This window comes from Ictidomys tridecemlineatus, chromosome X (assembly GCF_052094955.1).
Source record: "Ictidomys tridecemlineatus isolate mIctTri1 chromosome X, mIctTri1.hap1, whole genome shotgun sequence".
Lineage (NCBI taxonomy): Eukaryota > Metazoa > Chordata > Mammalia > Rodentia > Sciuridae > Ictidomys > Ictidomys tridecemlineatus.
The window spans coordinates 95,761,995-95,779,282 of NC_135493.1; the positions used below are offsets into that span (position 1 = coordinate 95,761,995).

At 37.8% G+C, this 17,288-nt stretch overlaps 1 protein-coding gene across 1 annotated transcript in view; it reads right to left on the reverse strand.

The window, feature by feature from the left end:
• Positions 1-17,288, reverse strand: part of Otc (ornithine transcarbamylase) — a 56,322-nt gene that overhangs the window by 9,732 nt on the left and 29,302 nt on the right. Inside the window, exons 5-6 of the mRNA XM_005323964.3 lie at positions 8,067-8,220; positions 5,707-5,829 (exon numbers count right to left, since the gene is read on the reverse strand). Of these exons, the coding sequence (XP_005324021.2) occupies positions 5,707-5,829; positions 8,067-8,220 (277 nt within the window). The remainder of the gene's footprint in view (positions 1-5,706; positions 5,830-8,066; positions 8,221-17,288) is intronic.

The window sequence follows — 17,288 nt, forward strand, 5'->3', positions numbered from 1 at the left end:
TGTTTGAACATTTCTACATGCTGTTCTTTTTTGTCTGCAATGCTTTTCCCCACCCATCCCATGTAGATAATGCTTTCAGATCACAGTTTGAATGAACCCTGCTCAGAAAACCCTCACTGACCACCCAGCTAAATACTACCAGACTTCCCCCACAAAACCTTATTCTTTTGCAGGGTACTCGCCTTAAAATGGTCTTCACACAACAAGTACACTGTTTTTTTTTACTAATATTATTTTTTGATTGGTATGGTGAGGCAGGCAAGGTGCATAAGGTGCAAAATTCTAGAAAGCACTTGTTCTTAGAGTACAAGCACAAATTTTGCATTCGAGGTGCCTTCCTTGCTCACCCTAGTCCAAGTTTAGGGACATTTTGGGGAAACTAAGTCTACCCAAGCTATTCTAGACTCCAACAGGTAGCCTTTCCTCACCCTCCAATCTATTCTGTACACAGTAGTAAGAATTGTTTTCTCTGAAGTCCTCCATGTTTACTACTTGTTTCTTAAGTCAAAACTGATTAAGAGTATCAAGATCTCCCACTTACATCCCTGCCTCTAATTCGTCTCAATATCTTGCTATAGGAAAGCCAATCTTCTTGTCGTCCCTACACACATTCTGTTCTTTTCTGCCATTGCAGCTGTAGGAAAGGCCCAAGATAGCTATAGTTAGGCTCCCTCACTGGGACTTGCAGCCAGTTATGTTTTAGTATGTAGTCAAGGTCATAATCACCCTGATCCAGCATATGTACTCAAGGTCATAAATATCTCCTTATAAGCATGCATTCACTTATGTAACCTTTTGGTACTGTGCCTTCTTTGTTGGACCTACATATAAAAAAAGGCTTCTAGAAAGCCTGGAGTGGGTTGGGGGAATGGAGGCTGCTGCTGCCTCTGAATAAAGCATGTCTACTGTCTCAACTGTGCCTTGCATCTTCCTTCACTGGCCAGCATCCTAAATCTGTTTCTCTGGGTCTGAGCCTCAACCCAACCACAGCCTTTCACCTTTGAACACTATCCCCTTTGTCCCCTCCTGGGAATCTTCATCAGAAGAGGCCAACTCCTCAAAACCTCAGCTCAGTCTTTCCTCTGGACCTCCCATATGGAAAACTAGTCAGTTCAAATACCATGATTATGTTCACCTTCGTCCACTCTTCTCATCTTCCTGGTTTCCGAGCATTTCTTGACTTTTAAGTTTTTTTCAGTGGAGTATTGTGGTCTCTCAGCCCCCTTCCCTTCGTGAATAATTATGCATAAAGAATTATTCCTTCTAGCTGCTGGGGTGCTGCCAGAAGACTACCTTTAGCTGTCGGCTCCCTTTGGGTACTGACTGAGCTGCAGAGAACTACCTCACCCCAGGTCATGCATTTTTCCAGGGCCCCATATTCAATGAGTGATTAACAGGAGAGTATGAAAACCTGACCCTCTCTGCCCAGCTCTGGAAAGCTCCAAATGGCCATCTCAGATTCAGAATACTCCCTAGTTGGCCAAGACTGTTGTTAGGCCTGCTTTTCAGATCAGCCTCTACCTCTGTCCACTCATAATTCCTTTTCTACTTTTCCACAGTTGTTGATCTCAAGGGCACACTGTGATAAACATCTTGCACATCCTGCACACTGAACTCTCAGATTCTGCTTTCTGGTACACGGAAACATGTGACAGGCATGTCCTGGTTTATTCATTTGTAACCATATTTACTTACATGTGATTGATGTGATTGTCTACTATAGTTCCTCTCAAATTACAAACTTCTTTAAAAACTACTCCAATGTTGATGATAGTGGTTACAGATACTTTAAAGTCATTTTGCCATTATCTAATGGCCATGGATTCTGGGCCACTGTTTATATGAGCTTGGGGAAAGTGATTAATAAAGCCTTGCTAATTTAATAACTAATGCTGTGAACAGTCATACTGGTAAACATAAATGAAGAGTCTTGGATATTACCCCAGGTACCTCCTGCCCTGAAAATTTAGCCTTCCCTTTGGAGAGCAGGTTTTATACTCAGTATAATCATTCTTAGAGAAGGAATCAATAAGTACTTAGAGAACTGAAAGAGGTTTGGAAATTAGAAAATCACCCAACCTTGCAGGCACTGGACCATGACTTAGAATACAGAGAGAAATTCTTTACTCACATCTCAGCTTTCAATACTAAATCGCTCATTGGCCTTTACATAAATCTTAAAACCAGATGATGAGAGTGATTAACAAATCCACTTCAGTCTAAATATTCACTTAGAACAATGTTAAAATCATTACCATTGATAGTTTATGGAGTAATCGTACAATCACGGACAAAATTTTTTCTTGAACATGTAAGTTATTGTTGGTTGAAAAATGGAGAAATGGATTAGTTATAGCCGTGGAAACTTTTCAGTGTTTCTTAAATTTACAATAAATCTCCTAGCTTTATCTTTAAAGGAAATAGGTCTACTAACAACTAAAGAATTACAAATTGATGGACTGACTTCTGCATTATCAGACTTTCCAGAAGATTTTTTAAAACTCTCACTCCCACCAAGATTTAACTGGGTTTTAGTACTCTTTATCATTTAAATGAGTTCCTGCATAAGAACAATACTGAAATTACTCTGTAATATTGGAATTTTTTCCTTTCATGTTAATAAAACATCTTTGACATGCAATAAAATGTTTAAACCATATATTTTTTCAACAGAATAAGGCCTCCCTAAAAGCACCTTATAGCAGGAAACAATTATTGTTAATGTGTGTTTCATCCATAGAACCAAATGCAATAATAGATAGCGTTAATTCAGAGCCTTTCTTCAAACTAGATTTGTTGTGAGAGTGTGCTCATCTCATAAGTGAAGAAAACCCACTGTGAGCACATGTCATATCTGACCCTTTATTTCAGTTCAAGCTGAATAAAAGAAGAGAATTATCTATTATAGGGGTAATATCTCTGAGTCACAAAAATTTACCATAATAGGAGGGCTTCTAGTACCTGCTATTGCATATGTATGCCATTTCTTCTAATGGCAGGTACATTGGATTGAATACTGTCCTCAAAAAATGTGTATCTAGGGCTGTATGTATAGCTCGGTAGAATACTTGCTTAGTATATGGGAAGCTCTGGGTTCCATCCCCAGTATTGCCCAAAGGAAAAAAGAAATGCCCACTCATAATCCCAGAATGTGACCTTATTTGGGAATAAGAACTTTGCAGATATAGCTAGTTAAGATGACAGCTTACTAGATTATGGTGGGCCTAAATTTAATTACTTGTATCCTTATAAGAACAGGGGCATTTTTACAGAGAGATACACATTGACAAAGAGGGAAAATGACAAAAGCAGAGATTGGAGTGATGTAGCCCTGAGCTAAGTAACAGACATAATGTGGCCCTGCCAGCACATTGATTTCAGGCATCTTGCCCCCAGAACTGTGAGACAATGCATTTATGTTGTTTTAAGCCACCCACTTTGTGATAATTTTTTATGGACACCCTTGGAAACTAAGATAGCAAGATGCATTGACCCAAACTGGTTCAGCAAGAACACGAGGGAAAAGTACTTAGAATTGTTTCATTTTGCTTTGGCAAGATGCAACAGATGATGCTGGGGCCCTACACAGGTGCCCTCAGAGGATCCGCTTTTATGACTTTTGCTTCCTCCTCCAATTTCAGCGGGTTTTTAACACCTAGTACTTTCAGCTCTTCTTCAGAAGGCAGTCCTCCAGCTACCAGGCTGCTTTCCTACAAAAGTGACAGGGGATTTACCATTCCACATTTTCTGCTGCCCTTGATCAATAACAGGTTCAAAAGGATAAGAGCCCACTATCCTCACCCCTGATTGAGACAATTCTGAGGAATAACTTATCCTCCAGAGCTCATCTGTGGGATCAAGCTGAAGCTACTTTCCATGAGACTGGTCCTGACATGACACTAGGAGAACCAAATCATCTGGTCTACCCAAGATTCTTCCAATTTTAGCAGTGAAAGCTCCTCTCCTACAGAAGTTCCTCAGTTTCAGAAAGTCTGGCCACCATAAATGGCACTCTTGTTTGAATTCTTCTCTTTCCCTGTTTTCCCTGGATAGGTCTCCCTTAGAAGTAAATCACTTGTGCACAAATTCCCATTTGGTGTCTGCTTGTGAGGAACCTGGTCTAAAATACTGGTGGGGATCAGAAAGGGGGTTAAAAGAACTTGAGAGACTCAAGGATTTGGATATTTCCTGTTGGAGAAATTCAGCTGTTAATCCACATTGTGTAATTTATGTTCCCTGTGGTTGGCAAATACCCATCACAAACTCAAGAATCAGAAACAGAAAGGGATTTTGAAACCCCACATATTCACCTCAGGATGCTTTAGCTTCTCCAGGTTAACCACTGTAGTAACTATGCAGATAATAGAACACATATGCTTGTCAGAGATGCACTAGTGCACAGTAATTATAAACAATCCCCTCCCCACCTCTCTCTCTTTCTACTGGGGATTGAAGCCAGGAGAGCTTGACCACTGAACGACATCTCCAACCCTTTTTATTCTTTTATTTTGAGTCAGGATCTTGTTAAATTGCTGAGTGCCTCGCTAAGTTGCTAAGGCTGGCCTCAAATTTGAGATCCTCCTGCCCTAGGGTCTCAAGTCGCTGAACTTATAGGCATCATCTCTTAATGAGAGAGTCAATTCTATCTTTTATCACAAGTGAAGACTTTGTTTGGGATCCCGTTTTTATTTGGGGGAATTTTCCTTTCAAATGACTCCTGATAGGATATTTGTAGCTGATGAAAAACATAATAGAGAAGAGAATCCGTAAAGATAGGGTGTTTAAAAGGTTCTTGCATCATTCAAAGCTGGTTTGTGTTTGAGTCTCTTGTAGGATTAATTTTACCCTCTAAAAAGGCTATTTATTTTGTATGGGGCTGGAGTATCTTAAAATGGGGCTTCTTCTAGAAAGATTTGCACATTTGTATATTAATTTATTCATGCATACTATTATATAGATCAAATAATTTCATGTGAAGAAATTCAAACTATATGAAAGGATAAATGGTGAAAATAACATCTCCCTCCTGCCTCTATCCTTGAACCTCCCAGTTCTTCTCTTTAAAGGCAACAACTATTACCATTTTTTTGTGAATCAAGAGGGTTAACATGGGCCTATGAAAGATGTCAGGCTTTCCATACAATCTGTGGGAGATTAGCAGCATGGTAGAAAGTATGCAGGGATCATCTTCACAGCCACAAAAGACTCAGATTTAAAAAGCCAAAGGACCCCTGGAGTTGAGGTTTGAAACACTAAGCTGGTGTAGATGCCATCACTGTGACCTTCATATTGGATTGAAATTTTTCAACCAAATTGCAATATTAGAAAAATGACAGCATCATTCCTATATGTTGCGAATTCTACACTGGCTGGATTTTGCTGCTTTCTGCAGCCTGTGTGATGGTAATGCACAAGGATGCCAGTCATCATAATGGCCGGTATCAGGGCATTCAAAGGGATAATTCAGACATGCTTTTAACACAGACTCACAGAATGAAAGGCACCATCCAAGATTAGCTCTTATTGCAGAGATAGGAAATGGGGCTCTTAAGAGGCCGGATAACTATTTAATAGTAGGGCTGGTAACATAACCTAAGTTTTGTGGCCTCACCTATGCTGCCCTTGAATGGAAGAGAGCTTTATTTTCACTAGGTAATTGCATATGATTTAAGTGGGAGTTCATTTCAAGGTAGAAAATTTCCCTACCTTTGGAGTGGCCGCCTGAAGGTGCATCCCGAATTTCGCGGCACTCATCATGATGGAGTGCAAGATGTTGTTGCCATCGCCTATCCAGCTGAGGGTAAGACCTTTGAGAGAGCCATAGTGTTCCTAAAATGCAAGGGATGAAGGAGTTTCAGTCTGGGAGAAAATCCACTTTTGTGCAACAATTATTAGGTAAAAATAAAGGAAGCATTTTTCACCTCAATTTTAATGCTTTTTGGAATGAATAAACTACTAAACTTTTGCATTGTATAAAATGATTTAATAATATGAATGAACAATCACAAAACAATAGTAAAGAATCCTAATATCTTAAACCAAGACATCAGATGACCTTGTACAGAGATTCAGATTTTCACACATGAATCTCAGTCATAGTCTATCAAGAAATGAGCACCAACAGTGTCCAGACATTGTCCTTGTCCCTGGAGGTATAACAAAGGACAAAGGAGACAAAAATTGTTGCTTTTACAGAGCTTTCACTGTTGGGTATAAGAAAGAGGAAATCCAATGCACCCATAACACCAGTGTGGTGTTCTGAGTATGTTCACATTTATGTAAAGTTAAAAAATGTGCCTAACAATACTGTTGTTTATGGGTATAGATGTTTGTGACACATACCTGGGAATTATAAATACAAACATTAAAATAATAATTAAGTAGAGTGGGAGTATACAGGATCAGGCAGTTACACCATGGGCTTCAAATATACCTGTAATGTTTTTTTTTCAAAACAATAAAAAATTATAAAGTATTTGCTTCATCACATTAAGATTTCAGAAAACTGCTGGGCACAGTGGCACATGCCTGGAATCCCAGCAGCTTGGGATGCTGAGACAGGAGGATGGCAAGTTCAAAGCCAACCTCAGCAAGTTTGTGAGGCCCTGAGCAACTCAGTGAGACCATGTCTCTTGATAAAATATAAAAAAGGGCTGTGATGTGGCTCAGGGGGAAAGCATCCCTAGACTCAATCTTCAGTACAATTTTTTTTCTTTTTTTTTAGAAAACTGCATAATGGGCACATGGCACTTGCTTTAGTTTTCTTGAAGTGTCTATAGGTTTCATGTATTTATCAATATTTATGTATTTATAAAGATAAGATTTTAAAAAGAGGCACACCCAATCTCAAAAAAGCAAAGGCCAAACTTTCTCTCTGATATGCAGATGCTAACACACAATAAGAGGGTGGGAAGGGAAGAATAGAAGGGAAGGGGGGATGGGAATAGGAAAGACAGTAGAATGAATCAGACATATTTTTCCTATGTTCATATATGAATACACGACCAGCATAAGAATGAGAAGTTATACTGCATGTATGTGTAATATGTCAAAATACACTCTACTGCTGTGTATATCTAGAAAGAACAAATAAAAATTTTTTAAAATAAAAAAAAATAAAAGAGGCTAACCAGTTTTGAGATGACAGAACTAAGTAGCTAAGCTAGGATTTATTTATTTTTTAATATTTATTTTTTAGTTGTAGTTGGACACAATACCTTTATTTTACTTATTCATTTTTATGTGGTGCTGAGGATTGAACTCAGGGCTCCACACATGCTAAGTGATGCTCTACCACTGAGCTACAACCCCAGCCCCCCTAAGCTAGGATTTAAATCCAGGTTCATCTGACTTAGATCTCATGTTCTTGATAAGCAGCTTCCAATTCATTGAAATCCTACTTTATATTCTCCTATATAAAAGCATTGCACAAGACCCTGTAGGGGACACTATGAGGAACAGAACAGCTCATTTCACCTCATTGAATTTATTTTACTAATAATCTTGGTATCTATGCAAAGTCACACCTGCAGACAGAACCTTGGCATCTGAAATCATTGTTTCTTCTCTCCATGGATCTTATTCTCATCTCTGAACAGCTTCATTTTGACTTAAAATGATAGAAAGTTGCCCCCTTCTTCAATGTGTTGTTTTTTTTTTTTTTACCATTTTAAATATTCTAAGCAAACTCCCGTGGTCTCCAAACCCAAGCCATGTAGTCCAGTATGTGTAGGATCATACAAGACTAGTCCACTCAGAATGTTCCAGCATTCCCTATTCATCCACTGTGTTAAATATGGCACCCAAACAGCAAAGTAATTGAAAGAATCGAACTTGGGAACCGGGGCTGGGAACAGGGTTGAGAGTGGAAGAATCTTATAGTCTGTTTTTCACAATGCCCTTTCCTCCCCAGATTTGTAGTGTGCACACATATGCTACAATTCTTTGTCAAGATGTTATATGAAATGAAACACTATTACTATAACTTAAGTAAATGGTTCCACTTGGTGCTAGTCTGGAATTATTTGTTGATTTTGTTGTTTTTTAAGGCAAAGAAATACACCAACCTGGAGTGTGAGGTAATCAGCCAGGATCTGGATAGGATGATACAAATCAGAGAGTCCATTGACAATTGGGATAGATGCTTCTCTAGCCAGGATGTCCAGATCTGATTGTTTGTACACTCGAGCCAATACTGCATCTGTCATGCTAGATAACACACTGTGGCAAACCAAGAAAAGACACACTACAGTAATTATGCTTAAAAACTCCTTCTTTAATACAAGGTCCTAAACAATAATAAGAAATGTTAATATATTAAAATTTTTACTAAATTATATAACTACCTAGCAACATGAAAGATTTCAAAGCTAATATGAAACATAGTCCTTACAGAAGACAGATGTTGTTCCAGCCATATCTTCCGCAGTCACCAGGATTTTACACTTTTTATGCAAATAAGAAATCAACTGTGGGCCCAGCAGACATAATGATAAATTATAATCAATAAGTGGCCATTAGTTAAATTTAAAGGGACAAGACCAAAAGCAAGATATACAGAGAAACATTAATGACCTGGTGTGTGGCTAATTTTCTCTCACTTTATCCAAGAGAGAAATATACATTCTCTCTGTATAACTGAAAGTACCTATGTAACAGCCATGGAAATGCCCACACAGATTGCTCTACGAGGAAAACCCTTTCTATGAGGAAAATTCTTGACTTACCACCTCTAGCTGCTGCACCTTCAGGATCTGCTGTATCAGTGCTCAGTCATGAAGTGAGAACAGTTTGGGACTAGAGCTGGGCCATGCCTGCCTGACATGAGACCTCTCTGATGGGCAGTCTTTGTTCTGGGATTCCCCATTGGCCTGTCCAAGATGTTTCCCAGAAGTGTGCTGCTCTCTGGGGCTCTTCCTACCCATCCCATCTTAATTCCTTTCTTCCACACAGGTTAGACCTGCATCTCAGCATTAATACATCTCTCCCAGAATCCCCTCCTGCTCTCTCCTTTCTTTGTCCCTCATAGGTGTTTCCTATAATAAATCTCTTCTAATTCCATCTTCAATTCTGCTACTTAGTGGACCTGAACTGTCAAGTCAACAATGAACTCAGTGCTTAGAAAATTCAGGGATCCTCCAAGAGACTCCTTACCCCAGGGATTAGAGGATCAAAGACTGAAAATCATATTCCTATTACAACATTTCCTCAAATTTTTAATTTTTCATCAAACTTTCAGATTTCTCATACCCATAATTCCTAGATTTTCAGATTTCACAAATCATCAAAATTTCCAAAAACCACGTGGAGATCAACATAAGAGTCTCAACTCTCTGTTTGACAAAATAAGGGCACAAGGAACAAGCAAATAATAATCTAATTGTCCTTCAACAGATGAATGAATAAAGAAATTGTGCAATATTGTCCAACCTTACAGAAAGACCATTAGTGGCAGGGAATGTAGCTCAGTGGTATAGTGCTTGCCTAGCATGCATGAGGTCCTAAATTCAATCCTCTGCACCACCAAAAAAAAAAAAAAAAAAGAGAAAGAGAAAGAAAGAAAGAAAGAAAAAAAAGAAGAGAAGCCTATGCCTTTTGTGATAGCATAGATGAACCTAGAGGATACTATGCTAAAGCAAATGAAAAGATTGTATTATCTCACTTATGCACTTATCATGGAATCTTTAAAAAGCAAATGAACCAGGCTTGGTAGCACATGCCTGTAATCCCAGCGCCACTGGAGGCTGAGGCAGGAGGATCATGAGTTCAAAGCCAGCCTCAGCAAAAGCCAGGTGCTAAGCAACTCAGTGAGACCCTGTCTCTAAATAAAATACAAAATAGGACTGAGGTTGTGACTCAGTGGTTGAGCGCCCCTGAGTCCAATCCCTAGTATCCTGCTCACCCCTGCAAAGAAGCAAATGAGTTAAACAAAAGATGGTTACAAGGATCCAGAGAGGCAGGAGAAAGGGGTAGATGTGAGCCAAAGGATACAATGTTGCAGTTATATAGGATAAAATTTTAGAATTCAACTGTACAGCATGAAAACTATAGTTAACACCACATTATATGCTGTGTACTGGAAATTTGCTTAAAGTGTATATTTAATATGTAATTGCCACAAAAATAAAAGTAATTGTGTGAAAAAGAGGTATGTTATTACCTTCAGTTAATAAAGAAAAGAACATTTGAACACAGAAAATGGAAAAGACAGAATTATAAAGAATAATCCTTTAAATGAATCAATTGAACTTTATGAAGTTTCCTATATTATTCCTTTTTTAAAAAAATGTTTTTAGTTGTCAATGGACCTTTATTTTATTTATTTTTATGTGGTGCTGGGGATTGAATCAGTGCCCCACAAATACTAGGCAAGCATTCTACTACTGAGCCACAACCCCAACCACTCCCATATTATTCTTTTTTTAATTTAATTTTTTTATTTATATATGATAGCAGAATGCATTAAAATTCTTATTACACCTATGGAACACAGTTTTTCATATCTCTAGTTGTGTACAAAGTATATTCACACCCATTCATGTCTTCATACATGTACTTTGTTATTAAATTTTTTCTTATTTCAATACTGATGGGAGCTTCTCCATAGTAAGGCATCAGTGGAGGGAGCAAGATTTGTAAACCACTGCTCTTAACTATCTAAGCATATTATATATTAGCACAGGAGAGAGGCGAATTAAAGATCCACTGTATAGTTTTCAAAACAGGTAACGTTGTTTAACTTTAATCTTGGAGTACATGAGTAACTTGGAGTGATTTTAATTTTTTGTGTGTGTTTGTGTGATACTAGGGATTGAACCCAGTGGGGCTCTACCACTGAGGTATATCCTCAGCTCTTTTTATTTTATATTTTGAGACTGAGTCTCACTAAATTGCCCAGACTGGCCTGGAACTTGTGATCCTCCTGCCTCGGCCTTCTGCATTGCTGGGATTATAGGAATATTGCTGTAGACACAAAAAGCCCTTTGGACATTGAAGCACCTGTAGACAAAAGGAACAAAACTTGGTAGTAAATGCCACCTGGTCCTCTTTCAACCAGGGAAGATGCAAGTGAAGCAGAACCCAGTGATATGGAGGTGGGGCAAGGGAAAGCAGTTCCCAGGTTGTTTTCACATTGGAAACACTTGGGGGAACAAAGATATTAAAAACACTTTAGATAATTAGTTCATATGATTTTGTCCATGACACTGGTTTCTACTTTATGCTTGAAATTGCTGTAAACATGGAGAGGATCCCATTCCTATTCTTCCAGGCTACTAAAGATCTTGAAAAAATAAAAACAAACCTTGTCATCAGAAACAATGACAACCCTGTAACTAGAGCTGGACTACAGGCACATTAATAGTAACCTAAGCTTTATATAGCTCTCCAGTAATTTAAAATCCCAGCTTTAAACATTTTAAGAACTTTATTATATGTGCTACAAATGAAAGGTTGACAAGTTAAAAATACTCTCTGGCTCCATAGAGACTCCATTTTGGTATATTTTCATTTTCATTGAAAATATGGAGTTCTGCTTGCCTTCTAGCAGATTCCTGCAACTTTGGAGACGATTTTAGGTATTGCCAACAATGGTGCCAAAACAGCTTTTGCAAAACCCACATTATCCACATTCTTCACATATACCAGTTTGTTCTGGATGTTGAATAGCCAATATCAAGATTTTTCAAAATAAGTTATTCAATTTATTTTGCCTAAATGTTTAATATGTGGTCTATTTCTCTGCTGTTAAGAAAAAGGAGAGGCATGGTATGGGACTTTAAATGAAAAGATGGTTTGTGAGATAGAATGCTAACATTGACTATTTCTAGATAATGGTGGTATCAGTGGTTTATAAGATTTTTTTCATCTCTTTTAGTATTTTCTATCAAAAGAAGTACTATTGTAATGATCAGAAAAACATCATTCAAAAAGGAAATTTCTCTCAAATATCATTTTGAAATATCATTTTGAAAATAAATGAAAATGAACTAAGGCTTCTTAGAGCAATGGCTAATTCTTGGCCTTGGTAAAGAAATGTACAAGATGAGCCTGGGAACATCCTGTTATACAAAAAAGCAAGGGAATTATCAAAGACAAATGGAGCTCGGTCAAAATAACCTAATCTGAACACATATTACACTGGTCACGTCTGAGCATCAATAATGATAATAACTGGAATGAAGTGAAACCTTCAAATATATTAAAACCCATGAGTTCATAAAGATACTAAAAATCAGAAGAACATTGAGAAGATTAGTAACAAGACCAATTTCAACTTATTTTAAAAGAGGGCTCTCCAAAATAAAGGAAAGAAGGAGTGGGGATCAGATATTATAAAGATATAGGGAAGATCAGTGGACTAGAACAAGGAGATGGAAAGAGAGGAAAGAGGGATGAGAAAGGGAGGAAATATAGAACAAATTTAACAAAATCATGTTCTGTGGGGCTGGAGTTGTAGCTCAGTAGTAAAGCACTTGCCTAGCACATGTGAGGCACTGGGTTCAATCCCCAGCACCACATTTTTAAAAATTAATAAAGTAAATGTATTGTGTCCATCCTCAACTAAAAAAATTTAAAAATAATTTTAAGCACATATATAAATATAGCATAGGGAATTTTGCCTTTATGTATAAGTAGAAACAACCAATCAAAAAATAATAAATAAATGAGCAAAAGGAAGATCAGTAGAGTAAGGGAGGAGAATAGGGGAAGAGAAAAGGGAGGAAAAGGGCAGGGAACAGGGACTGAAATCAAATTCCAAATATATATATATTTATATATATATATATATATATATATATATATATATATAAAATTCCAAATATATATATATATATCACAGTATATATATATATCACAGTATATATATATATATATAAAATTCCAAATATATATATATATATCACAGTATATATATATGTATATATATATATATCACAGTATATATATATATATGTGTGTATATATATATATATATATATCACAGTATATAATGCTGTAACAAAAATAAAATATAAATAAAAGTGAACTCTCAGATTATAAACTCTTGGGTAGAACAATCCCATTACATAAAAATGGAACAAGATGGCTTAGTATGTAGAGTGCTCTCATACTGTATATTTTCATGCAGGGCTCAATGACCATTTTTTTAAGGAGTGATGTGGAAAAAGTGAATCAAATAAATCCTTTCCAACCCTGAGTTTCTGTTAGTTTTAGATATTTTTTTTTCTTTTAGTATAAGATGGAAACTTGCTTAGGACTTAACTAAAACACCCTCAAGCCCCAAATGAAAAAAAAATACATAGTAAGCAAAGTCCTCCATGGCCCCAGGGAGGCCTAGTGCAGAGTCTATGGGGTTGAGTGAACACACACACACACACACACACACACACACACACACACACGTAGTGTGCTGGGACAAATCTTTTTTTTTTTTAAGAGAGAGAGAAGAGAGAGAGAGAATTTTTTAATATTTATTTTTTAGTTTTCGGTGGACACAGCATCTTTATTTTATTTTATATGGTGCTGAGGATCAAACCCAGCGCCCTGCGCCTGCCAGGCGAGCGCGCTACCATTTGAGCCACATCCCCAGCTCCAGGGACAAATCTTAAGAGCAAATGTGGATATGGTGGAGATGGATGATCCCCCAGCAATTCTAATGTCCTTAGAAGGACTTGAATTGTTCCTAAAATAATAGAATGCACTGACTGTGACTGTTTTGGGAAAATCCACTGCTGATACGAGAGAACTGGCTACAAGGTACCAGGAGAACAAAGAAAGAGATAGATTCAGGATTGAACAGAGTGCAATCTATTCAGGATTCACTGAGAGAAGTGTGGTCAATGTTAGGTAGTTTAGTTAACCATGAACAGGTGAGTGGGAAAAGGGACAATGCAGGATAGACATTAGGCCTATGCACCAAGAAAAATGCAAGAGTCATAAAACCGAAACCACAGGGAACTTTATCTAAACAGGCAAGCATTTGGGAATGTGGGCTGGAATGCCCAACCTTCCCCAAGCTGTAGGTAATTATGATCCTTTGAGGGAACTATTACTTAAAATCATGGGGAAACCTAATTGAAGCGCACAAGCTTCAGAAAAGTGGGCTTTGGGATGTCAAGACCTTCCTCAGCTATAGTTGATTATAGCTCCTCAAGGGACATCACTGTTTTTAGACCATAATATCCTTACCTCTTGTAACCAAATCACCAGAACCCTCCCCTGTCACTGAAACTATGTCACATCCCCCAATCGCCCTGTCAACCAGAACATCAAGACCTCACAAAGAAAGTTTGCTGAGGATTATCCAAAGGATAATAAACCAATTAAGGAATCAGGAGAACCCAGGCAAGAACAGGGAAGGAACTTCCTTAAAAACTCCAAATCTGTGAGCACTGCACTGCCATTTCTTCCAGGTGGTCTGTACAGGTCCTATGTCATATGTTACCCTGTCCTTTCACTGTCTTTTTGCTTACTACTCTGTGTTTCTCTCAAATTCTTTCCAGCAGATTCATAAGAACAAGCACCCAAGAACTTCAGTGGCGGCTCAGGCTGTGCCTAGAAGACCCCAGCCCTGTAACAGTCAAGGGCAGCAACAAGACTTGGACAAGATGGAGGGGGCTTAGATGGTGACCAGAGCAAAAATGGTTTTCATTTAAACTGAAATGTACCTGGATTATCTCAAACTTACATCAAAGACATCAGGCACATTCCTGGCATATGCAGTACATACCATTCTAATGGCTTTGTTTATCTATAAACAAGCCAGGGTTATTCAGGGGCAACAAGGGTAATTATAACTCAAGATGTATGCAGTCAAGTCAAGCTGGATCCCTACAGATTCACAAAAGCCAAAAACAAGCAGAAGTTGTATTCTCATAGGGCCCTGCTATTCATTCTCTCCTTTGTCTCCATTCTGCCTCAAATTAGACCATGTGCAATCTAGACTCCAGTTTGTTATCAATGACAACATTTATTAGTTGAATAGCTGACTAGGAAACTGAGAAGAACTTTGGTTGCATATAATGACACCATTGAGAGTACTGTCATCATTTCCAAAATGGATGTTTCCTAATTTTATTTGTTATAAAAGTGGGTCAAGGCCCTAGAGGAGAAATAGGATATGCAATGTAAATTGGTCAAAGGATAAACTCTCTGAGTCTCCCCTGAGGAGGGAGAATATTCCAACCCTCTGGTATTTATACTCAGGTTATCATTTTAGTTATATCAATATAAGAATGATGAAGAAAGAAAGAAAACCTTCATCAAGCCTACATAGGGCCTTATCAAATAGGCCAGTATTAGAAAAAGCCAAGAAGGAATGAAATTGCCATTTTCAACTCATTCATGAAATATTTTACAGTGACCAGATTGTTTTGGCTTAAATGTCAGATTCCAAGTTTGAGAACCTTTGAGAAAAATCAGTAGGGCACTATGGCATTCAGAATGATCTCTTCAAAATGAGCTAGAGGAAGTTCAGTGTGAGCCATCTGGGAAACCACATAGAAGGCCAGATTTGAGTTGGAGATTGTCCCAAGATTGGGTTAGATCATAACTTGATTCAACTAACATAACTTGAATTTCTTCTGTATGCCCATACTTTACAAGTATGATCACATTTCTCTTCATATGATTCATAAAACATCTCTACTTTGCAACTCAGGAAACTGGGACTCAGAAGCAACTGGCCCAAACCACAAGAGCCAGTGTGTAGGAGAGCTATGAATTGAATCAAAACCTGACTCTGCTTCAATGTCTTTGTTCTTTATACTACAACACATGATTCTAAGAGAATATAACATAGTTCAGGCTGTGAGAACTATGTTATATTGTCACCATTTACCTAAGGATATATAACTGTCCTGTGTGGTGTCTTGGTGTCCTCTGTAAAGATTCAAGGAGATGTCATATTCCTCATTTGGCACCGATCTATTGAGTACCTAATTAGGCAAATATTTCCCATTAGGTACCAATATTTTAAAATATTTTGCCAATAAATACTATAAATTTTACATTTTTGATCTTTATACCATTGGTATGAACACTTTAAAAAACATTCCTTTAAATATGACCATGATTCCCTGTTTCTCTTGACTGCTTCTCATGTAGAAATTCTTCCATAATTTCCATTATGTGGAGTGTCAGAATAACAGTTGGCAACTCTTCCATGATGCTGCATGGGCAGAGTGATTTGAATGTTGTCCCTCCAAAAGGCCTGTTTCTTGATGACTAAAAACTCAGAATGTGATCTCATTTGGAAGTAGGGCCTTTGCAGATGTAACTGGTTAAAACGAAGTCATACTGGTATGGGGGTAGGTTCTAAATCCAATGACTGTTCTTATGAAGAGGACAGGGTACACAGAGACACATAGAGAAGAAGCCAAGGTAAAGATGGAGACAGATTTTGGAGTGATGTAACTACAAGTGAAGAAGTGCCAAGGATTACAGGAGCCACCACAAAGGGACTCATGGTCCTGTGGACACATGGATTTGGGGTTTCTACTCTCCCGAATGGTAAGAAAATAAATTTCTATTGTTTTAAGCACTGAAGTTCGTGATAATTTGTTGTGGCAGCTCTAGGAAACTAGTATGATGGTTTATGCTGATTCCTCTCTTAGTTTTACATTAGTAGAACACACTTTAACAATCACTACCATAAGTAAATTACTTCTATAGGGAAAGTAATTAGAGTAGAACAACATTACATTATTTGGTTTTATATGGAGCCTTTCATACACATGGTTCCTGAAGCCATATTACTAAGTACTGTATTAAAGTGCAAATGACTGTGAAGCTATTATGCACCTTTCAATTGTGCACTCAGAGCATTAGGCATGAACAGCTATCATTATGGAAGAAACACAAAGCCTTGAAACTGGAGTGATAATGTTCCACTGCTGTTGCTAAGTTCCATCTGATTTTAAATTTCCAAAGAATCAGCGATCTGAGTCATGCTAAGGTGTCACTTCTGCTGTTACATCTAAAAGTACAAGCCCAGGGCAAGGGAAAAAATAGAATATCTATCTCTTAACCCCAATAGAGCACCAGGGTATTGACAAAATCTGAAAATGCTGTCCAATGTGAAGCAAATTTAGCTCAATGCACAGGTATATGTTTGGTGCTTTCTGATATGTTAGAGGGTGGAAAAGAATTAATGAGAGAGATTTCTCAAAAGAGGGAAGTGAGCAAAAAGGTTGATTCTATTTGATGGGAGCCTTGGCTTCTAGGGATCAGCATTGAACTGAGTAAACAACTCAAATCTTAAGACTATCCTTACCAGTTAGAGAACA